This window comes from Periplaneta americana, chromosome 9 (assembly GCF_040183065.1).
Source record: "Periplaneta americana isolate PAMFEO1 chromosome 9, P.americana_PAMFEO1_priV1, whole genome shotgun sequence".
Lineage (NCBI taxonomy): Eukaryota > Metazoa > Arthropoda > Insecta > Blattodea > Blattidae > Periplaneta > Periplaneta americana.
In genome coordinates this window covers 142,511,693-142,537,433 of record NC_091125.1, presented here as the reverse complement: position 1 = coordinate 142,537,433, position 25,741 = coordinate 142,511,693, and the positions used below count along the sequence as shown (strand labels likewise).

Here is a 25,741-nt window from a genome sequence, read left to right as displayed (position 1 = left end):
CACTCCTATGGATGAATATCAGGTAACTTTATCAGGCGATTGGAACGCCACTCATCTTCGCCACTTCCTTTCATTCACCATCCCGTTACTTCTTCTGGTTTTCAGATCGCTCTATAGGCGGCCCTCTGAAGCTGCTGGCTCTCCCGACAGGCCTCCGTGGATTGCATTCATGCGATGGTAGATAGCTTCTGCAACGGAACCCGGGGCAGACCTTCTCGTGGGAGGACTTCCGCCTCGTACCGTTAAGGGAGCCTTGGGGGGGTTGCCGAAGCAGGAGTGGTACATGGACTCTGTTGGCTGTAGGGACCGGTCGTTAAGGGGGTCAAATGGTTAGGTCGGTGCGCGTAAAGGATCGGTGGGCACGCAACTGATGAGTAGGGGGTGTGTACAATAGACCTCAGGTCGTAGTGCGTGGGATGTTCCCTCCCTCCTACCAAGAAAAAAATGCCCAACCTAACCTTTGTTTACAGTATTTTTTTCAAAGTGTCCTCAATCCAAAAACAAATCGGACATAGAACGTAATACCATTTCAACATGTAGAATCGATTCTATAGCAATTCTACAGCAGATAACAGAAATTTTTCACACGATTGACATCTTTTCGTATTTCTGTAGCCCTGTAGCGTCTACGCTATTTTCCAGTGCATTAATTCATTACCTAGAATGCAAATTTAGGCAAGTATTATATCGGGTTTATTTACTATTCAGAATAGCTATACTTGGCACGAAAACATGACGGCCACTCTTCTTGGAATTGGTAATCCCTCATAAACCTCCATCCACTACTCAACCCCTAGCCGCGTGGCAGAAATACAATAGATCCCAGCATTGCCAAATATAGCAGTCATTGCCTCTTAGCTTTCACTCGTTAGTGTCTTTTCAGACATTTGTCGACGTGTTGTTTTATACCGTTGTGCGCTTCAATATGTCTAATTTATTCCGGCCATGATTAATGAGTGTTGGAGCAGATGATCCGCAGTCAGGCCTCCTGATTCACCTGAAGATCCACGACCATCACGACAAGAACAAATAACACCGTCGAAGAAAACAGAATATCTTATTTGCAGAGGAGCGTAGCTAAGAAAACGAAGTGTTAAAATTGTGTTTAATGTTAGGAATTTTATCCATAGAGTAATCGAAAGGTGCGATAGTTTGATAAGTAAAAATCTTAATCACTTAACATCGGACGCAACCGGCGGCGTGGTATTACTACAGTACAAAATATATTGGCCATAGAAATTAAGAATTACAGTTCACCAACTAAAGAGAAAATGAACAAACTAAAATAGAATTCGGTAAGATAGATGATTTTATGCGTGATTTACTTCGTCGAACAGTATGTGAACAGTACGCGAAAGAGATATCGCCAACAGCAAATAAACGTGCGGAAATATTCTGGCCTGATTTGTACATTATGTTTAAGAATGCAGAAAAAATTTCATTCAATTCTATCCAGCACTTTCGGAATTAACAGGAAAAGAGTTTTTAAGGAATATAGTTTGCGAAGAAGAAAAAAAAAGCTCATGCCGTTTTCCACTTAACAGCTATTATAGCCAATGCCGCACTTTACAATAAAAATCATAACTTCAGAACTAATAAAGAGCCACTGGCGTAGCTCAGTTGGCTGAACGTTCGCAGATCACAATGACTTCAAGAATTGGCAACTCGGCTAAGGGTTTATCCCTTGCGCGTGCCTGCAGTTAACTGGTGAAGGGGATGAGGGAAGGTCGTCATGTTTTCGTGCGAAGTATACTCGCATTTTTAAGGTTAGTCACCTAACTTGTTTGTCTTCTTGTAGATTCGATCATCAAAGTGAGACCTTTGTTTACAAAACATAATCCCCTCGAAAGTCGTAACGTACGGACAGGTATAGAAAGGCTGCTACACACGATAATTGACATCGCATGTTAAAATATTTCAACTGTAATTGTGAGGACATAGAAGACCATGACTCAGATGGTCTGACATGTTTGCGAAAGACGCGCGAAACAATGTTCGAGGAAAGCAAAGGACAGAGTATTATAGAAATAACAAGGAAAATGCGCTGTAAATAACAAACATCAGTGTTAAAAATATTGTCAATAGTAAACAAAGTGGTTGTGAAAATGCTAGTTGCAAACAGCAAACATCAGTGTTAAAATATTGTAAAGAGTAAACAGGTTTATTCATACGTCAGCATTTATATAGCTCGCGCAAGAAACGATTACCGAAAACGAATGGTGGCGTTGCTGTCTGTTTTGACGTTTGTATGTAGCTGATAGGTATGTAGGCACGCCGAGGGGGGAGAGGTACGAGCCGATGGAAGTACTGTCTCTTCCAAGAAGATGAACAGATGAGGACATCGCTGTGGAAATAAAGAACGGAGCAAGAGAAAAATTCGAAGCTAATTAAACGCGCAACATATGTTTACGAATGAAATAATAATACCGTGCGATACAAGACACGTATTCACATGCAATGGAACAAACTAAAGTCGTAATGTAACTATCACAACGCAAGACTGATTCTATCGATGTCATTTCTCTTCCGACTGTACCCTTGAATATCATTCAAGTTATCTCGTGACCTTTCCTCTCGCCCGCTCTTCCTTATCGCAGTGTAGTGATGGGCGAAGTTGTTCTTTTCCCGGAACAGTTCCGACGGTTCCGGTTCCGAAAAAATACTATGTTCCAAATAACAGTTCCGAAATAACAGTCACCAGTGGTGATGAGTCGAAGTCGTTGAGTCGTTCAAACGAACGGTACAGTACCCTCCCTCTTCACCATAGACAAATAACACCATGCAGCTCACACTGGAGCACTCGTAGGCATGACATAGTACACATTCTTATCTATAGATGGCACTGCAATGCACATTCGAATCGATTTTGGAAAATTGCTGTGCATGCGGACAGAACTCAAAAGCTTAATGTTAGTAATTACACAGCTGTTGACTACAAGGACAGAATACAACACTTTGTTTTCGTACATAAAGTTATAAAGACATGGTAGCCAACTAAAAAAAAAATAACATAACATTTAAAACATATGGTATGTAATTTCTGTTCTCTCTATTACATAATAAAAAAAAACAAATCATTAATTTTTATTTTTACTTTTCTTAATGCACAGTTATAATAATAATAATAAAAATAATAATAATAATAATAAATATTACAATTTCATAAATAAAAAAGATATATATTGGCAGTACTGAAACCTGGAAACCCCGCAGTGGGTTAGTAAAATGTTGGAATCGCATCTTTACCAAAGTGTAATTTAAACTTCGCATTAAACCTCGCTCTCCAAATCAGTACTTATATGGGTAGTTTCCAACAAATAATGCTACAACATTTTTGTCGTTCTTTGATAACAGAGAATATAGCACAAAAACTTGTGCTTGTCAGACTTAACCTCAACAAACGACATACAGACATTGTAACTAAACCACTCATTACCATTTACGACTTTAACCTTTGTATAGAATCAGTTGATCAATGAATTAATAATAGTATGCGTACTTTATGACTTTGTAGAATGTTTATAAAACAGAATTAGTCAACTAATGGTGAAATAAACCATAAAGCGGGAATCAATATTACAGATTATTGAATACTTACTATAACATTACAGATGATTGGCCAGTCTTACAAATGTTGATATTAAAGTTCGCGCCACCGCAAGGATTTCAATGTCCATGCGCCCCCCTCCAACCACGTGAGAGTTTCAAGTACAGTGTAACTGCAGCTGTCGTTGGTTCATCGGAACAAGCTCCGACGTTCCAACTGTTATCTCGGAGTCGGAACATACCTTGTGCAACGCGGTACTGCGAGCCCGCAACAGCTGGGCAAGTGAGCAGCTCGGAGTCGGAACACTGTTATTTCGGAACAGGAGGTTCCGACCTACTGTTCATTTTTGCAACAGTTCCGAGGGAGTCGGAACATACCTTGTGCCACGCGGTACTGCGAGCCCGCAACAGTTGGCAAGTGAGCAGCTCGGAGTCGGAACACTGTTATTTCGGAACAGGAGGTTCCGACCTACTGTTCATTTTTGCAACAGTTCCGAGACCGGAACAGTTCCAAAATAACTGTTGTGTTATTTTTTACCCATCTCTATCGCAGTGTTTGATTCGCATTCCTTCCGTCGGTAATCCGTACTTGCGAGACCTATACCGACATGTCCGCTACTGGATAATAAAAATAGCGTCGTTATTTTATTCAGACGTACAATTTATTAAGGACTGCATTTTAACAACAGCAAAGAATGTAATGTCGCAACGAATCTTCGAAGTTCGAGACCATAAGCTTGTCGCTAAATACTGTAGCTAATCGCGCACAAGAAATTTCCCTGATCTTACATTCGCACACGGCAATGAGATCGGTCACAGAACACTGAATGCAGATACGATTGAATTGTCGTCTGCTTTACACATCACCTGCCCCGAGTCTGTTACCGTGCTCTGTATACGTTTGTGGTGGCATTGAGTTTGATTGATATCACTGTGTTACAGGATCAGCCCAGTGAATATTGCACAAGAAACGAACACATATAAAGGACAATCTCTGCGTCAAAATAACGCTGAGTTCAGTACACAGAACACTGCCAAACGCTCAAGGACGCCAGGTCTTCAAAAGAATGCAAATTGTTAAGTTCCTTATACAGGTGTTCGGATGAGTTTGCTACAAACTTTCGTAAGCGATATATGTCTGTTTTTAATGTTATTTAACAACGCTGTATCAACTAATAGGATGTCTAGCGTCGGTGGGATTGGTGGTAGTAGTATTTGGCGAGAAGAGTTCGAAGGCCGCCGTAGATTTATCTGAAATTCTTCTTAGAGTGGGGGAAAACCCCGGAGAAAACCGAACCAGGAAAACGGCCCAAGCAGACTTCGAATCCTCGCCACAGCGCAACCTTGGATAACGCGTTCTGCCCGTGAGGCAAATGGTGGGCACACGAACTATTGATGCGGAATAATTAAGTGTAAAAAATCAATTTTTAAAGAAGCCATAATAGCCAAATGCTTATATGGGATTGTTTTTCATTGGACCTTTAGGCAAAGATTATGAACAACCCAGCAGTTTAAAAGGAGATTTTGACATGATCTAATTCACAGTTTCCTTGTTAGAAACATTGAAATGAATATGGTCAAGGATACAGATATAAAGTCTTGACGATTACTCTGTCGTTTTAGATGTGCAGAAATAAATATGGGGAGGGAATAGTTTGTTACTTGATAAAATTAAGGATGCGGAGAGGTTGCATCACCAGAAGTTTCGTATACAAATTTTTTGTCAACATAGTAATATTGCCAACATGCAAATATGGGCTACACTACTAAAGTATTTCCTCGTCAGCACTTTTTGGTCTACTATGACATTCAGGCAACAATATAATTTGTTAATATTATTCGAATTCTAATTAAAAATGATGGTTACAAATCTAGTTCAATTTTCGGATAGAGAGGTGCGGCATTTCAGCAAAATTACAGTTTGGCAATATTGTTGATAGTTTCAATTACAAATCCATAGCTACAAATCTCGTTCAATTTTCGGACAGAGATGTGCAGCATTTAGACAACAATGTAGTTTGGCAATATTGTCGATAGTTCCAATTACAAATCCATAGTTAAAAATATCGTTCAATTTTCGGATAGAGATATGCAGCATTTAGACAACAATGTTGTTTGGCAATATTTTCGATAGTTCCAATTACAAATCCATAGTTAAAAATATCGTTCAATTTTCGGATAGAGATATGCAGCATTTAGACAACAATGTTGTTTGGCAATATTGTCGATAGTTCCAATTACAAATCCATAGTTAAAAATATCGTTCAATTTTCGGATAGAGATATGCAGCATTTAGACAACAATGTTGTTTGGCAATATTTTCGATAGTTCCAATTACAAATCCATAGTTAAAAATATCGTTCAATTTTCGGATAGAGATATGCAGCATTTAGACAACACTGTTGTTTGGCAATATTTTCGATAGTTCCAACTACAAATCCATAGTTAAAAATATTGTTCAATTTTCGGATAGAGAGGTGCAGCATTTAGGCAATAATATTGTCTAGCAATATTGTTGATAATTCCAATTAAAAATCCATAGCTCAAATCTCGTTCAATTTTCGGACAGAGATGTGCAGCATTTAGACAACAATGTAGTTTGGCAATATTGTCGATAGTTCCAATTACAAATCCATAGCAACAAATCTCTTTCAATTTTCGGATAGAGAAGTTCAGCATTTAGACGATTATATTGTTTGGCAATATTGTCGATAATTCCAACAACAAATCCATAGTTATAAATCTCTTCAATTTTCGAATGAAGATCATAACGCAAACGTACTATTGCCGAAGAATGTGTTAACTAAAAATGTAGAGTTGCTGAAATTGGAATGTTGGTAAAAAATTGTTGACAAAATGTGATTGTTTACAAATATTGTTGCCGAAATTAAATTGCTGGTAAAAGAACTGTAGAAAATATAACTGTAGAGCAAAAACTTGTAAGTCATATGACTGTTGAAAAAAATTGTTGCCAAATTGCTACTGAATGAAAAATGTTGACGAAATATGCTGAAAGCAAAATTAAGAGGGGCAATCATGTGATTGATAAGTATAATATGCTACAGCATCTTCTCCTGTCATGTTAACTTCCGTCATCACAAGATATTATATAAGCATGGGAGCCAAGTCTTCGCTTAGATGACTTGCAGAATTGATGTATTCCAATCAGTTTTAAAGCGTATGATCGAGCTAAATGCTTATGTTCAAACCACGAGATGCCAAAGAAGTGGATGTAACACAGAGGAAGTTTCATCCTCAATAACAGAGGATACAGGAAGTCTATTGTAGTTATTACAAAGGTAGATCGGAAAAAGTCCACGCCCCCAATATGCGCTACCTGCATTAGAACACTATATGACGTAGTACATGGTCACTGTAACTGGTAGAGTTACACAAAACTCAAAGCTTAAAATCAAGTTTCAGTACAGTTAGTAGTTACCTTTAAAAAGAGAGATACAAAACCACCTGTAGTGTTGTCACGTCTAGAAAAGAGCATTTGATTATGATTCGAAGTCAGTTAGTTAGTTAGTTAGTTAGTTAGTTAGTTAGTTAGTTAGTTAGTTAGTTAGTTAGTTAGTTAGTTAGGGACGAATGAGAGGGAAAATAGACTAAAATGAGAATTGGGACAGTGAGAAGAATGAATTGTATGAGCTTCAAGGCCCTAGGCCACTTCTTTAAGTCCCTTGGTTCCCGTTTTACTGAAGAAACTTTAAATGTTTTTAAAGGCAGTCCAAAAATGAACCTAACCTATTAGGTAACACGTTAGAAGAAGGAAAGTCGAATAGCTCTATTTGAGGCAAAGTTTAACAGTCATTTCGCTGCAGATATTAGCTGTCACGAGTAAGTGGTGATCATCGCATTTCTCACAGGTACAGGATATCGAACCCTGAAACTGAGCGAGCTTTCGGTGTCTATCCTCAGCTCTACTGAAGCCTCGACGGCACATGAAACCCAAGACTGTGGTTGTGGAGACATGTAATTTAAAAACTGAAGAAATTAACATTATGTCCATTTCAAAACAATAATAAAATGAATGGTAATACTTGAAAATGTATACGTCAAACAGACATATATCTATCGAGGTCTGGTAATGCATGTTTGCAATTAATGCAACAATGATGTAGTTGTCATGGAGTCGTAACTAGATTAAAAAATAAACAAACTGTTAATTTTATTATATAAAGCTTGCATTCTTTGGTTAGCAGAAACAAAGCTTGCTAAGCATGTACAGCGCCGGTTTCGTCGGGAGATCAACCTTCAAACACACGAATCCATTCCTGACAGTAGGAAAATAATGGCTTGGGATACAAAGTTCAAGCAAACAGAAAGTTTGTTGCCGAAATTCAATAAGCTTTCCAAGCATAAAGTTTCTGAAGAAGATGCTGAACGGATTCAAACCTTATTTACAAGAAGCCTAAGAAAATCGATTCACAAGCAAGTTTGCAACTCAGACTTTCTCACAGTACGATTCATAACGTTTTGAGTAAAAAGTTACGCTTGCGAATATACAACATCCAAATAATAACAGAGGATCACGGCCGAATATAAAGTTACAAAGCTGTCTTGACAAAACTTCACTTGTCACAAGGCAACTTCGTCTCTGCTAGGCAAAACGCACACAACATTTTCTCCTGGAGCGTCAACATGGCTATGGCTTCATAGAATTAACATAGTGTTTATTTTTTATTTCGAATCTACACTATCACATTTAAGGTGAGTCACAAAATAAGCCTACATATTTTAAATTCAAATCGAATATGTATTTCAGCAAGAGTACTGTATTAATGTGAGTTAAGAGAAAAAGAAAATAGACTACAGGATTAATGCGAGAACTGTGATACGGTGTCGCAGAATTATGATGATCCGAGTGACCGCAAGAAGTAGCATAAGTAGCATCGATTTCCACGTCATCATATTTGTAAACGAAGATAAAACGAAACGAACGACTATCACCACGTTTCTTAAAGAAGACAACTTAGCTTAAATACGCATTTTCATTGAATTCAAGCATCATGACCTGGAACGCTTCCCTTGTAAGATTCTTTACCTGAAGTCGGCCTCGGTTGTGTAGTCGGTATAGCGCTGGTCCTCTGTGCTCGAGATTGCGGGTTCGATCCCGGCCCAGGTCGATGGCATTTAAGTGTGCTTAAATGCGACAGGCTTATGTCAGCAGATTTACTGGCATGTAAAAGAACTCCTGCGGGAGAAAATTCCGGCACACCGGCTACGCTGATATAACCTCTGCAATTGCGAGTGTCGTTAAATAAACAATATATTCTTTACCTGAATGTTTCCTGAACTATAAGGTGAATGGTAAATTATCCCTTGGCGAATTTTCGGATTCATCTCGCCAAAATAATTACTAACTCAATATCAGCGTGCTTAAGTGACTGATTAAAAAGTTGTTTACTGGATGTTTATGTTTGCAGAGGATTTGATCTTTCTTGTCATAAAGTTTTACATTTCTCTAAGAGAGTTGTTATTTCATTTAGAATGGACAGTGAATAAAGAAAAAATATATTCAATATGCGATGGAGAGCTTCTGCGAATAATGCGATTTCATCGATGAAAATTGTACAATTGGGAATCGTCTTCCGGCGATAGGCCCTAAAAGAAACACTGAGAAAAATGGCAATAAAAACTACAGAGCGATCCATAAAAACCTTTACAATTTTAATGACATAACTCTTGAACAAATGAAAGAAACGTGTGCAATATGTTCTGAATTACAGAGTAACTGTGGGAGATTCCTCAGAGTAAAATTGAAAATGTCTTCCACCTGCATCCATACACAACTGTACTCGTCGCACAATATTCCGTGACGTTCTCCGAGGTGTATATTTGTAAATGTTGCTGATTTCATTCCTAATGGCCTCACGGAGTTCAGCATGTGACCGCGGTCTATTCTTGTATATTCTGTCCTTAATACAGCCCCATAAGAAGAAGTCCGGAGAGGTTAGGTCAGGTGATCTGAGAGGTCAAAGATTTTTATGAGATTATGCGATTTCCGAAGAAGCTGGCTAAAAGTTTCATGGAATCTTTAGACATATGACATGAGTAGCATGTCTCCTGGCTCAGCCGGCGCAATATTTTCTTTGGTGAGTTCACTGAAGTCCTCGAACATCATCAATGCAATCTTTACTCATTGCAGGTCTTTTTTACCAATCTCGCTGAGGAGCGAGCCAGTTATCTCCAGTTTTCTTGCCAACGATAAAACTGTTGGCCTGGTTGTAACACTGCGCACACCGAATTCTCTTCAAAAGAACGTTGTGTTTGAATTAAAGAATCTGTCTTCCAATACGTTTTCATGATAAAAACAAACTACCGAATTGAGAACTGTATGTTCGTGTTATGAATGCAAAAACTAGAGACTGCAAACTAATTACTATAGTCCCGTCGCTCTAATTTCCGGCAGCCAATCACGTTGCAGGTCAGCTACATTTAAACGTGTGCGTCTTGCGATTCGCTGATGAAGACGTTATGCATTTCCTAAGGCTGGATAAATACTTAATATAATCGTCCGCCATTTTGGCTCTTTCGTTGACGTTCGCAGAAAGTACACGAGGACATTACTTGCCGCTCAATTATTTGCTGAATTGCAGTGCGTTTGATTTATTATCATAGGAGTTACGACATGATAATGTTTAACGGTGTATCAAATAGATTCCTCGTCTGGTAGCTCGGCAATGAAAGAACAAAAATGGCGAACGATACTACCTACCTAGACTTTATAGAGCCTTGACTTCCTAAGACGTAAGCAAAGAGGAGGAGTCACGCCGGGAATAACAGCGTCGCTAATATAACAGCCAACATTAGTCATAATAGTCAACAATGGATGGTAGGGATATCATTATAGATTCTCCCAGAGCCACCAGAATACAAATAGACATATACAGGGAACAAATGCAGAGAGAAGAAGGAAATGAGAAATAGTAATGAAATTGCAGATACAAATACAAAAACACAAATGCAAATAGAATGAGTAGTTCTGTCATACACTTAGTGACGGATATCATAGGTTTACCACATCTCGCATCGTGATATTCTTTCTGAAAATACTCGTGAACCCGGCATGTAAGCTCTTTATTTTCGGAACGAATATGGTCTCCTCGTCCACCAATTAAATAAGATACTAAAAATAAGCATAAGATAAAACTTACATATCAGATTGCCATTGTTCACAAGACCACACGATTCATATCAAACTGCTTGAAATACCAGACTGGTTATGATTGTAGAATCTGTACGCAATGGGAAGTATAGAAACATCAGCGACTTTTTCTCAACTCTCACTATACCTGCATCAGAAACAGTAACGTGAGGGCTTTCCAGTAATATGGTCAAGTAGCCTATAAGACTATTGAGGTCAATACTCTCTATTTTTGAAAAGCACTACAACACTGATCCGGGCTTTCTAGACTTTATAAGGAGACAATAGAGATGTTTTCCAGCAAAAACTTGAAAATCCCAAACCATTCGCTCCACCAACACTCCGGGATTCTCAAGGACAAGTGAAATCTCCGAATTCTCTTTTCGAGTCATTGAATTCGTGGCGTCAATAAATTAGAGAAGCCAAAACAAATATGAGCCGTTCAGAGCAGAAGTGGTGTAAGTCGAAATTGGGTAATGAGGTTTAAAGTAAAAGTTCTGTAAAATACAGCGCAAAGTAGCAATTAATAAGTCCTTCGTGCTATTCACTGACTACTAATAGTTTAAATAAATTGAATATTAATTGTTACTTTGCGCTGTATTTTACATAATGTTTACTTTAACCCTCATTACTCATTTTTGACTTACACCACTTCTGCTCTCAACGGCTCATATAGTCGTTCCTAGCCTACCTTTGCTCATTCTTTCGTATCCAGTGAAAGTATTTCGGTGTTGCCATGTGTACTGGTATATGTGTAAATTATTTTTAAGCTGGATTCTGACATCAATTTTACTGTCTATCTAATTTATCCTCTTTGCAACTTCATGGATTTTTCATCATACAAAACAATAGGCCCATTAACTGAAAGGAAATATAGGAAAGTTGTGTTGTATTGTAACCAGTGTTGAGTCCAGCCAAGGTAAATAACTGTTTTTTTCTCTTCATTAAAAAAAATAATTACCTAGTTCCTTGCTTTCAGGTAAGGATTTGATTATGTTGAAACACTGTTTAAGTATGTAGATTTACTGGATTTTATTTGGTAGCAAATTACATATATACAAAATAATTTATATCTAAAGATTTGTTTCTAAAGTTCACATTTTGGCAAAATAGTCTTCATTTGTGCCGGTCTCTAGATATCAGTTTATAACTAGTAAGTCTTATAGCGTCTTTATACTCAATACGAGAGGCGATTGGCTAACTGTGGGGGTTCGGGGGTACATTTTGATGGCTCACATATTTTCCGAACGTTCAGAAGTTTTGGCGTTACTATATAGTCAACAATCTCACAACAAGCTACGAGAATCTTACATAACCATATTTTTATCTCTACTTACTCGTACACATACGGACCAACTTCTTCCACAATTGGATTCGATCCGTTCTGGACTTCGCTAGGATTCGTTACATTGAAAATGTACACTTTGAACTGCATGGCCATCGGAAGCTTTCGCCACCTCTCATACGCTGCCGTGTTATCCATCAAAAGTACATTCTGCGAAAGAAAAGACAAGAGAAATCGCTTAATAAATTTTACTTAGGAGACTAAACTGGCTCAAGATCGAAAGAGATTTGGAATGCGCTTCTTCCTTTACTTGTGAAACATACATTTCACGAAGTTCTGGAAGTTCGAAGTCTCTTCGAAGTAGGATTAGCAAATTTTAACGATTCGAACTATAAGGACAACCTTCTTACCCATTTTTCTCTCTTATTGTAATTAGTATAAGCATAATTGTGTAGATGAAAAAAAAAATCTATTTTAGATTTCCATAGAAATACATGTTTTTCAGCATACCTGTTATGAAAGAAGCTGTTTTTTTTGTGCGCCATATGTTTGTGTCCAGTGGTATATTCTATACGCTTAGAAGCAAACATTCTCATAGAGGCAGATTAAAAAGTTAAATTTTTTTTCTTCCACCATGTTAATAATGAAAAAGAAGTGCTTATGTAAATTTTGGCCACTCGACCTCAATTATGAGGGCCGTAAAAAGTAAGTTCGCCAGGGATCGTTAACAGAAAGAAAACACAATTTCATTGGAAAAATTTATTGGAAAAGACACAGCAATTGTTGAGATATTTTTCAACATATTCCACACCGGAATTGAGACATTTGTCATATCATGTTATCGACAGAGAGGTGCAGACGGCAGCCAAACGCTGATTCCGATCCCAGGCGCCTGACTTCTACGACACAAGGATACAAAAATTGATCCCATGGTATGATAAATGTCTCAATTTCAGTGGGTGATATGTTGGCAAATAGCGCAACAATTGCTGTATTTGCTTCAATAAATCTTTTCATGCAATTGTGCTTTTTTCTGTAAACGCCCCAGGAAAAATCACATTCTGGACGGCTTCGTAATTGCGGTCGAGTGGCCAAAATTTGTATTAACTCTTCTTTTGACAATATTAATATGGCAGAAGAAACAAATTTAATTTTTTTATCTGCCCCCATCAGAAAGTTTGCTTGTTAGACGAATTTTATTTTATATGTGTCAATTCTACCGGAAATCATATGCATCACATACAATCACACTATTAATATATATATATATATATATATATATATATATATATATATATATATATATATATATATATATATATAAGGTCTATACAGGGTGGAAGGTAAGGTAGTACATTAATTGACAGGAGCAATAGATCTCATTATTTAGAGTAAGTTTTGTCAAATAAAATAAATTACAGGTCTTACGCATAGTGACATAATTACAAGTGTTTCGAAAGCGCTGATGGCAATTGCAAGATGTCTCAACGCCGCATAAGTAGTACCCCACACTCCATGCGGTCAGCGACTTGAAGGGGTGGGTTAAGTTCAACTACTTTTCACCGTGTACCTTGCAGCAGGTGAGGGGAGGACGGCAGCAAACAAATGTACTGAGCTTCGGTGCAATATTTCGCGAGCTAATCTGGGGATAAATCTTCACAAAAAATAACTTACGTAAACTCCGGATAGGGACGCAACTGTTATTTGTTTAGTTTGTGTAATTTAGTGTCAGAAAATGTAAATTAATAACCCGAATGAACAAAATAGCTTGTGTCCGGCTGCAGTTCAACAATGAATGCAGAATTATCAACTTACAATGCAATACACTAACAATTTAATACTAACTATGACGTAATAATTTTAATGTAAGCAAGAAATACGTACAGCAATAACAAGAAATAACGTGGAAATCAGGAAATTATGTCCAAATTAGTGAAAACAGTTAGCATGGAATTTTCAATTACAATTAATGAAAAAAGAAAACTGATGTACCTCTGTGAACAAGATGTAATTAACATTACAGTTTGTTGTTTTACGAATCACTCATTCTGGGCGTTAATAATGAAATAAAGAGTAATAAACTCTGTAAACCACATTCCACTCACATCTTACAGGTAATGTTCAAAATGTCCACCATCGGCGTGCGTGCAGCTTTCACATCTTCTAGTCCAATTATGACGAACTCTATCCAGTAGTCCTTCACTGTTCTGAATTTCTTTCGCGGCCTGGATCATGTCTAAGTACTCACGATTTGTGAACTCTGGCATCTCGTAGTTTTGAAATAAACTAAACTGTATCGCTGTACGTCCAACTGCACACTAATGCAATGTAAACATCACAACAGCTGATCAGTTGCGAGTATTACGCAAACTGTCTGCGTCCCGACAGCGATGCCAGATTCTTGACCTTCTGTACGTGACTCGACAATCAATGTTTCCAATGTTTCTTCAATCGATTAATTCAAAATCTGTGAATTGTCTAATTAAAATAAACGTGAACATAATAAACGTTCTCTTCGTTGTTATACAAGAAATTAAACGGTATTTTAAACAATATTCGTAAAATTCATGATCGAAATGTCGGTGTAAAACTTTTATTTCTTCAAAAACCTCGCAAAAACGAGCAAAATGATATTAGACTTTTTTGTTCGTTATATTTTAAGAAATCACATCCTACAATTAATGTACTACCTTACCTTCCACCCTGTATTTACAAAACCTCTGAACGTATTACTTGGCGAGGCCAAATTAGTTCTAGAGAGGCCTAATTTGTCACCGATGATGATTATAACGATGGTGCAATTTATTCACTCAAGATTTGCAGTTTCAATTTAAACGTTGCGTGCGCTTCTTCTAGTTTTGTATGAAAGGTAAGTTATATTCACTCGCGTACATTTGTGAATATGAAGTCATTATTTTCTTCCTGCATTCATACTGCCCCAACCGTGACTAATGCCTAATCGGCTCAAATTTGTAAAGGAAGTAATCAGAGTTTGATCGCCATTTCCCGAACGTTCAACAGCTGTCTACAGAGTGGCACAAAACTCCATTAGCCTAGATCAGCGTTTCTCAAACTATGGTCCGCGTACCACCTGTGGTCCTCGAGTTCTGCCCTTGTGGTCCTTCAAAAAAGACAGAAGAAAAAATAAAATTCAAACGAATTGCATATCACACTTTAGCTGAAAATCGTAGAGTTTGAAAGTGACACATGGCAATCGCCTTTCACTTTTTCTCCCAGTACTAATATTTTATGAAATTTCTTACCCTACCCGTCTACTCATTTTCCATTCTACTCTCAGCAACAAAAGAGGGATTTAAAGCACTATGAACGTAGCGTTTCTCGTCATCTTCTCCTGCATACCTGGCCCCGAGCCTGTAACCCAGTCAGGGATCACCCTAATTCATAACAGAGGAACCTTATCATGCTTTGATGACTTTCTTAATAGTTTTGTCGACACCCAATATGCACATTGAAATGGGCACGTACTGTACGTCGTACATCAATAACAAAACGTGCCAAATTGCATCTTTAATTGTTGAAAATCGGGCATGTTCCTGCATTAATTTTTTTATTTTTTTTTTTTTTAATGACGATATAAGAAATTTTAGACTCCGCCTATTTTAAAATCCGACAGGTTTACTTTTTACAATTGCGTGTTTTGTCTCTAAGTGCCGTTTCAGTTTCGCGGGTTTCATAGATTCGTTCAAAGCACTTCGTAACAAACAACGCACCAAGGTTTTAGTTCGCTCTCATTGCCACACCAAGTAAATCCAAGTTCCAAATAACTCTTGTCATATTTACGAAAGTATTTTTTCTTTGAATACCTACCATTAGGATTAGATATTTCTTTAATGGCACTATAATTAATATATTTCTTCACACATAGCTTCTTAACTATTAGCACTGCCTAAATGAAACGTATCTTCATGTTCCTTTCTTTTCAAAGATTCGGATCGAAGCCAGTTTTCCATTAACAACATGGACCACTAATAGCGTAAGAAGGATTTCAAACGCCTAACTGCTAACAGGCAAGCGATGAATCAACAATGCACAGAATTTGTTATAAGTTACTTGTGATTGGCTACAAAATCATAATTACAAAAGTATTATAATTAATTAATCCTATATTAAAATAAAAGTATACTGGTATTAAAATATGCAACAAAAATAATAAATTTGCTTTCGAAGGGAATAAAAGTAAAGTGGTCCGCGGAACTGTTCTTACTTAAAAAAGTGGTCCCCACTTCAAAAAAGTTTGAGAAACGCTGGCTTAGATACTACAGTCCTTCGCGATGGTTTATACGTAATCACTAATGATGAAACCTTTCCTTCCTTGGACATGAGGTTGCCTACGCTTCAACTATACAGTATGGGTGTTTCTGAACTCTGCACACCGGTCGATGTAAACAAGAGCAGGTTTCAGGCATACAATGTATACTTCGGTGACACATAAACATTGCGCACTACCTGTTCGGAACATTTGGAGAGAAATATAATCAATGTAAAGTTGTTACACTTGGTAGTCCTTTGTAGAGTGTACAGTAGTGGCAAAAACAACCGGACCGACCCTTGTAGCTGATTTCAGAGCCTTGTTCACTCCAGAGCACGATAGACTGGTGACTAAGACTTTCGTGGTTCGAATCCTGCCTGAGAAGGAAACTTTTTTTTGTTCCTTATTCAAATTTATTCCTAATACTTTTCGATTGCAGGGATATTTTACTACTTGTACTTAACTTATTATTCCCAGAACATGAATTTTACCAGCAATCGAAAAGTATTGGGAATAAATTTGAATAAGGAAGAAAAAAAGGTTCCTTCCCAGCAGGATTCGAACCACGAAAGTCTTAGTTACTAGTCCATTGTGCTCTGGAGTGAACAAGACTCTGAAGTCAGCTACAAGGGTCGGTCCGGTTTTTTTGCCACTACTGTACAATTCAACTAAATCCTACATATTAGAATTACTTAATATATAAAGTAATGACAATAACACTGCACTACAGATTAGAAATCGACTCACTCACTTACTACAGCACTGAACACGTAGCGCCACAGTTCAGTACTGTTGCTGTAACCAGACGGTACAGAAAACTATTCTAGCCCCTTCCCTCTGACGTCATGTACAATACTCGAGTCACATATACGCTGGTATTGTGTTTACGAAGAAATTGTTTCATCTCTAGTTTCATCACATGGCAAAAATGTATTATAAATCTGCCAATATTTAAACTTCAAAAACACAAAAATTTGCAGTAAAAATGTCATATAATGTTTACTATACGGCATTATAACGGAGATGTGACACACTTAGCTGGCATTATACTATCAAAGATCTTTGACAAAGAATATGATAAAATATATTATTAAATATCTTTGATAAAAGGTAGGATTATGAGTATATTACACCGTCTAAAATATTTTATGAAAGATAACCTGAAATTAAGAACCAAGAAACATCAGCCTCCATTTATAGTGAAATATAATAAATATTTTTATCACAGATATGCAAAAATTAATGATAACAGTACTATACATGTTTAGCTACAACTAGTTCAAAATATTACAATATGGATATTTCTGAAAAAAGAAACAGAAAAGGAAACGCCTGTAGGTTAACCCTTAACTGGTATCATACGTCTGTGAGACGGAGTGTCGATTTTACTATGCACTTATTCGAGGTCAAACACAACGAGGGGCATGCGATTTTCAAAGCACACAACCAATACCCCAGCTGAAAGGTACAGTACATAAACGGAGGAAGCAAAATAACCCTTGTACGAGGAGGGATGGCAGTGGAAAAGTTTAAGCCGTCTCACAGACGTCATAATACCATTTAATGGTTAAACTGTGGATTGCAACACGTGACAAGAAAAATATTCATCACAACTTAATAAAAAAGAGCTGCAATGCGAGGACTTGAAAAGTTAGCCAACATAAATTATTTCAGAATGGATGAAAACAATTTTCTGCTTCTCCAGACTTGTGCATCTTGTACAGCAGTTATAGTCTCTGCTATTTCCATGTACACTTTTCATCTTTTATTTATAATTTTGTAGTCCGTGTCTTATGTTTTACATTTCATTTGCTTCATATTCTCATTATCAACATTTTAGTCGTAGTATCAGTCCAAGAATATTTATGTTTCGCCATATTGATTTCAAGCTAGGCCGATCTTTCATAAAATATGACAGGAAGCACTTACATTTCATAAAAGGTATTTTATAAAAGAAACTTTTATAAAAGAAAACCCATTATACTGTCATATATTTTATAAACATCTTTGACATATTATATCTTTGATAGTGTAAGACCAGCCTTAGACGAATGGTCTTTTTTCTTACATGCTCAACTAGTGCACAAATCTCAAAATCAAACTATGTTATGCAACTGAAATTTAGCGGACATCTTCGGTGTCCGAGTGGACAGATCTTTGTCCTGTCATACAGGCGTTTCGTATTCCAGTCCCGGCAAGCTCTGAGATTTTCAAAAATTCATAGTGACATTTGTGGCGGACATGGTCGCAGTTGCGGATTTTTCTGGGAGTTTTCCAATTTCGTTCAATTTTCATTCCGATATCATGTCAAAGCATTTTCTGAACACCGCTTGGTGACGCATGGGGAGGGCTGGTTTAAGGACGAGTAGGGTTGCCTCTTCAAACTTGAATACGCGACAAACCTTAGTGAAGTCACCCAGTCTGGGTTAGAAATGAGCCAAGCTCGAGCCTAATAAGTCCATAGGTCAGTGGTCGTCAGCACTCGCTGAAATGTGCAAAGGGTAAGCGGTGCCGTCCCGTGTGCACCGTCGTGCAGCAGGAAGAGATAGAGAGCATACCCGCTAGCAGCTACGAGTGCATCATGGTGCACTGCGTTTTCCGTGGATAAGAGACACTAGCCCCAGGGTGCTCTGTGCTGACGACCTCTGCTATAGGTCATAGCGCTGCGTCATAGTAATCCCTTCTCAAATACAGATCGACAGAATAGCTACAAAAGAAAATAAAAGCTGAAATTTTTGTAGATTTCCAGAACTTAAATTCATTAAAAGTACAGCATACTATTATTATGATTTTAATGTAAGAATTTCAAGAAATTTTACAGAGTTTATTAATTTTAGAGCGATTTTTTAAAACTAAGATGAGGAAAATTCAACACAACTAATGACAGAAACACTTTTATAAAAATATGGGAATAGTAAAGGGTATGTTGAAGATTATGTTACTAAAAAGTCTATCTCCTTACATAATTTGTTCCTTTTTTTCGGTGTTTCCGCACATACTCATATGTACAAAGCACCTTTATTTTATTCCAGAGACTGTACAATACAATATACCAACACGCCATGGAGGTTACAATGAAAAGTACAGAATAAAAAGTAAAACAAAAATGTAAAGACATATGAATACTATATGGTGAAAAATGGGTAGAACTGTGAAAAATTCTCTCCTGCATCGGGACTCGAACTCGGGTTTTCAGATTTACGTGCTAACGCTTTATCCACTAAGCCACACCGGGTTCTAGCTCCGATGCCGGATTGAATCCTTCTTAGTTTAAGTTCTACCTGTCTGTTCCCCTTTGGTGGCTTACCCTCATGTACTGTATCACATAATGTGACAGTGGCACAATGTCCAACACTATGTACAGAGGTACACTCAGTGGCTAAGTGGCCGGGGTCCGACGGAACAAAGAGCCGCCGTCTTGAATCACGAAGTGATTACTTACGCTTATCATATTACTATGTTGTACCGAAGTACATATGGTATTTGCATGTAGGGATTCTGCATTACAATATGGTGAAGAATGGGTAGAATTAAGAAAATTCTCTCCGACACCGGGACTCGAACCTGCACGGAAATATCATATATGCTTCGGTACAACATAGTAATATATAAATATTAGTAGTAAGCAATGGACTTACAAATGAAATATACAGAAATTACACATAAAAAATATCAGAGAGCAATTATAATAAATAATAACATTTTATAATGTTAATACCACCAATAATAATAATAATAATAATAATAATAATAATAATAATAATAATAATAATAACAATAATACTAATAATAAAATAAAAATAATAATAACAATAATAATAGTAATAATAATAACAATAATAATAGTAATGATAATATATTATGAAACAAGTTTATAATGTTATACTTTATGGCGTGAGTCAATTTTCAGGGAACGAGCGAAACACTTTCCTAATTTTGACGAATGCAATAATTGTATAACATTATAAACGTGTTTCATACATTATTTTTGTACGACACAATTATAAAACAATAATAATAAAGATATAACACTAGATTCGTAATTATGGGTAGTTTGATATTATGGTCTATGAAGAAAGGGGTTGCTATGACAACAATGATATATTAAATGAGCCGTTCAGAGCAGAAGTGGTGTAAGTCAAGAATGGGTAATGAGGGTTAAAGTAAATATTCTGTCAAATACAGCGCAAAGTAGCAATTGATATTCAATTTATTTAAACTATTAGTAGTCAGTGGATAGCAAGAAGGCCATATTAATTGCTACTTTGCGCTGTATTTTACAGAATTTTTACTTTAAACCTCATTACCCAATTTTGACTTACACCACTTTTGCTCTGAACGGCTCAAATATTACAGCATGGCAAATCGTTTCATAATGTTAAATTTATGGCACAAGTTATGCCGTCATAATAGAAGTCATGGCGTTTTAGTTACTGTACCATGGTAATATTTTACGGCTCTGGTACAATAATGTGGCATTTATTCACCATTTTCACTAGTGATAATAGTGATTTATAGTATAAGAGGGTAAAATTAGATTTTATGCGCGAGTAGAAAATTTAGGGCCCGAGGCGAGGCCGAGGGTGATAATTTCCACCAAGCGCATAAAAATCTGTTTACTCTCATATTTTATACAATAAATGTTATCCATTACTGGTATCTAAATTTCATTACTGGTAGGCTTATCTAAATTTAATCTTAAATTGTACGCCTTTTCTTTGCAATGTGTTGTTTGTGAAGAAGTTATAAATGATTAAATATATGGATTTTAGGCTATAGTTGCTATGGTGTTGGTTGTCATGGAAAAACTTTTAATTCAATGCTGTGAATAAAACGATTATATAGGTTGCTAAGGGCTATGAATTAATAAAGACCAGTTAGATAACATTTTGGAAAATGCATTATATATCTTTCACGTGTTAAATTTTTATGTTACCTTGTTAACATGTTCCGACTTGTTATTGGTCATCTTCACAACTGGTTGGTGCCTTTTATTTTGTTTCCTGTGGGGGTGTGTTTGTGTAGTGTAATGTGGAGTCAAAGAGTGTGTGTTCGTGTGTGTTCTGAAATTGAGTTGTATGTTGAGAATTTCGTTTGGATGTGCTTTTATGTGTCTGTATATTTCGTATTGTTCTAGTGGGTTTAGTTTCCGACTTTTTGGTTGGATGTGTAGAATTTCCATGTCTGTGTTGATGTCTCTGTATGTGTGGTTAGCATTTATTATGTATTCTGCGTATATGGAAGTGTTTTGTAATTCTGTTATGGCTGTGAAATTCTCAACACACAACTCAATTTCAGAACACACACTCTTTGACTCCACATTACACTACACAAACACACCACCACAGGAAACAAAACAAAAGGCGCCAAGACCAGCAACGACTAGTTCTGAAGATGACCAATAACAGGTCGAAACATGTTAACAAGGTAACATAAAAATTTAACACGTGAAAGATATATAATACGTTTACCAAAGTGATATAGTGTTAAAAGTTGTGTAATCAAAATGTATTACTTACTTACTTACAGGCTTTTAAGGAATCCGGAGGTTCATTGCCGCCCTCACATAAGCCCGCCATTGGTCCCTATCCTGAGCAAGATTAATCCAGTCTCTACCATCATATCCCACCTCCCTCAAATCCATTTTAATATTATCTTCCCATCTACGTCTCGGCCTCCCCAAAGGCCTTTTCCCCTCTGGCCTCCCAACTAACACTCTATATGCATTTCTGGATTCTTCCATACGTGCTACATGCCCTGCCCATCTCAAACGCCTCGATTTAATGTTCCTAATTATGTCAGGTAAAGAATACAATGCGTGCAGTTCTGCGTTGTGTAACTTCCTCCATTCTCCTGTAACTTCATCCCGCTTAGCCCCAAATATTTTCCTAAGAACCTTATTCTCATAAACCCTCAATCTCTGTTCCTCTGTCAAAGTGAGAGTCCAAGTTTCACAGCCATACAGAACAACCGGTGATATAACTGTTTTATAAATTCTAACTTTCAGATTTTTTGACAGCAGACTAGATGACAAAAGCTTCTCAACCGAATAATAAGAGGCATTTCCCATATTTATTCTGTGTTTAATTTCCTCCCGAGTGTCATTTATATTTGTTACTGTTGCTCCAAAATATTTGAATTTTTCCACCTCTTCGAAGGATAAATCTCCAACTTTTATAGTTCCATTTCGTACAATATTCTGATCACGAGACATAATCATATACTTAGTCTTTTCGGGATTTACTTCCAACCCTATCCCTTTACTTGCTTCAAGTAGTATTTCCGCGTTTTCCCTAATCGTTTGTGGATTTTCTCCTAACATATTCACGTCGTCCGCATAGATAAGAAGCTGATGTAACCCGTTCAATTCTAAACCCTCTGTGTTATCCTGAACTTTCCTAATGGCATATTCTAGAGCGAAGTTAAAAAGGTGATAGTGCATCTCCCTGCTTTAGCCCGCAGTGAATTGGAAAAGCATCAGATAGAAACTGGCCTTTACGGACTCTGCTGTAAGTTTCACTAAGACACATTTTAATTAATCGAACTAGTTTCTTGGGAATACCAAATTCAATAAGAATATTATATAAAACTTCTCTCTTAACCGAGTTATACGCCTTTTTGAAATCTATGAATAACTGATGTACTGTACCCTTATACTCCCATTTTTTCTCCAATATCTGTCGAATACAAAAAAATCTGATCAATAGTCGATCTATTACGCCTGAAACCACACTGATGATCCCCAATAATTTCATCTCCATATGGAGTTAATCTTCTCAAAAGGATATTCGACAAAATTTTGTACGACGTCAACAAAAGTAATATTCCTCGAAAGTTACTATAGTTAGTCTTGTCCCCCTTCTTAAAAATAGGTACGATTATGGACTCCTTCCATTGTTCTGGTACAATTTCCTTTTCCCAAATTGCAAGTACAAGTTTATAAATTTCGTTATTTATAATGCACTTCCACCCTGTTGTATTAATTCTGCTGGAATTTGATCGATACCTGGAGACTTGTACTTTTTCAGATTTTCTATCGCAATTTCGACTTCAGAAAGTGTGGGTTCCGGTATAAATGGCTCAGCAGTTGGTATTTGAACTTCGTCCCGATCATTTCTACTTGGCCTATGTATATTTAGTAGTTATCCAAAATAATTTTTCCATCTGTTAAGGACTGAATGAGAATCTGCAAGCAAGTCACCATTCTCATCCTTGATCACGTTTACCCTTGCCTGATATCCGTTTTTAAATTCCTTTATGCCCTTATATAAATCTCGAATGTTTTTATTCTTACTATTTGTTTCTACCTCATTCAGTTTTTCCTTCAAGTAATCGCTCTTTTTATTCCTAACTGTACGACTTGCTTCCCGTCTTTCATTGAAATAATTATCTCTATTCTCCTCAATTGGATCCTGTAAGAATTTCAATTTTGCCTGTTTCCTTCTATCTACTGCAATGGAACAATCTTCATCAAACCATGGTTTCTTTATAGATTATTATAGCTCATTATCAACTCCGGAGGACAATTTGTCACTGAGGAGGAAAATAATCACCCCAATCTGTAATACAACACTACGGCCAACACTGTAACATCCGAATGTGGAAATAACATGACACATGTTTCGAAAGAATTTAGAGCTATAAATTATTTTGCTCAAGTATAGTAGGTCTGCATTTCTTATCCATTGTTCGTGACGCTGTTAGAAATACTTCGCGCACACAATGGATTTCTATTTTGTAAACATGGGTCTGCAACATGAGATAAGCCTTATCACCTGTTTCCAGAACGTGCTGATTACACAGCGCATTCACAAGGAATTCGACAAAGCATCTTAGTTACCAAGGCCATCTAAAACTATCAACTCCTGTTGCAGTGAGTAATTACGGTGTTACGAAACAATTTCTTCTAGGAAATATGGTTACTAATAACGCTCGTATTTCATCATAACAACGCTTTAGCGCTTTATTATGTAAGCTTCGCACAAAATGAAGCAGAAACGATAGGATCAATAAATTTTACAAGTAACGTCAGATACAAATTATTATGATGTACCGAACTACATCTATATATATATGTATATAAAATTTGAACTGGTAATGGAAATTACGGGAAAACGGCTGAACGGATTTTAATAAATCACCCCTCATATTGAAGTTTGGAACCCAAAGTTTTTCAGAAAAATAGTAGTTTTCAGTGAAATGTCAATTTTCCTACATCATTTTCCTATTTTCTAAAATTTCTGTCGTCAGTTTTGAGAAATAATGGCTTTTCAGAATAAAACAAAATACACACTACAATAAACAATAGGCTATTACACGAAGGCCATGACCTGCAGGATTGCTGACATATTTAGAGTTCAAATTCAATTGGTTATTAAAAACTTCAAGACTTACTAAAAATAATTTACAAATCTGATTCTGCGATGTTTAATTTTCTGAGTACAGCTGTGTATTGGATATTAAAATCTACAAAACTCTAGGTGATTTGATGGCATTATTACCATTAGAAATGAAATATTATTATAGTTAATGCCATGATAATATATAAAACTATAAAACTTGCGTATTGTTATTAAAAATCAAATATTTTTATAGTTATTAATAAGTGGGGTTGGGTCTTTTTCCATATACTTAATGGCGGTGTGGTGTAGATACTTACATGCGTCATTCTCTTCAGTATTGGCTCGAGAGAGCGCAAAAATTACAGTTCCTAAGGAAAGACGGTATTACTTACTGATCAAATAAGAGGTCTACAAAATTTCGTAGTCTCCCGATCGTTTCAGCAAGATTCCTTAGCAGGATAAAATGATTTTACCCTCTACATTTCAAGCTCTACATGCAGCAGATATACCAAGATGCTATGCACATTGTTCGAAAGCATGGCAAACCTGACTTTTTTTAACTTTCACCTACAATCCACAATGATCTGAAATAGCCTTTGCTTTAATCCCACATGAAAAACCCACTCATCGTCCTGACATTGTTACTTGCGTTTTCGCTTTGAAGCTCAAAAACTGAAGGTGGATAGGTTCACGAAAAAGTATTTGGTATAAAAAAACCGTTCACAGAAAGTATATTTCATTATTATGGAAACAAATAACTTTCAAAATGTCTGGTATTTTTCATTGAAAATAAATCTGAAAAATTTTTATTTCGACGTCTAATGAACTTAGTTTGCAGCGTTTGCTGCACAAGCCACTAGTATGATATATTTCCGTGCAGGAATTCTGCGTTATTATTATGATGAACGATGGGTGGAGCGGAAAAAAATTCTCTTCAGCACCGGGACTCTAACCCGGGTTTTAAGCTCTACGTGCTGACGCTTTATCCACTAAGCCACACCGGATTCCAGTTCCGATGCCGCATTGAATCCTCTCAGTTTAAGTTCCACCTCTCAGTTTCCCTTTTTGTGGCCAACCCTCATGCACTGTGTCACAGATGTGTGACAGTGGCACAATGTCCAACACACTAGTACAGAGGTGCACTCGTT

General features: G+C 36.8%; 1 protein-coding gene across 1 annotated transcript in view; it reads right to left on the bottom strand.

The window, feature by feature from the left end:
• Nucleotides 1-25,741, bottom strand: part of LOC138706569 (sensory neuron membrane protein 1-like) — a 161,684-nt gene that overhangs the window by 90,191 nt on the left and 45,752 nt on the right. The window contains exon 2 of the mRNA XM_069836047.1: nt 12,034-12,191. Coding sequence (XP_069692148.1) covers nt 12,034-12,191 — 158 coding nt within the window. The remainder of the gene's footprint in view (nt 1-12,033; nt 12,192-25,741) is intronic.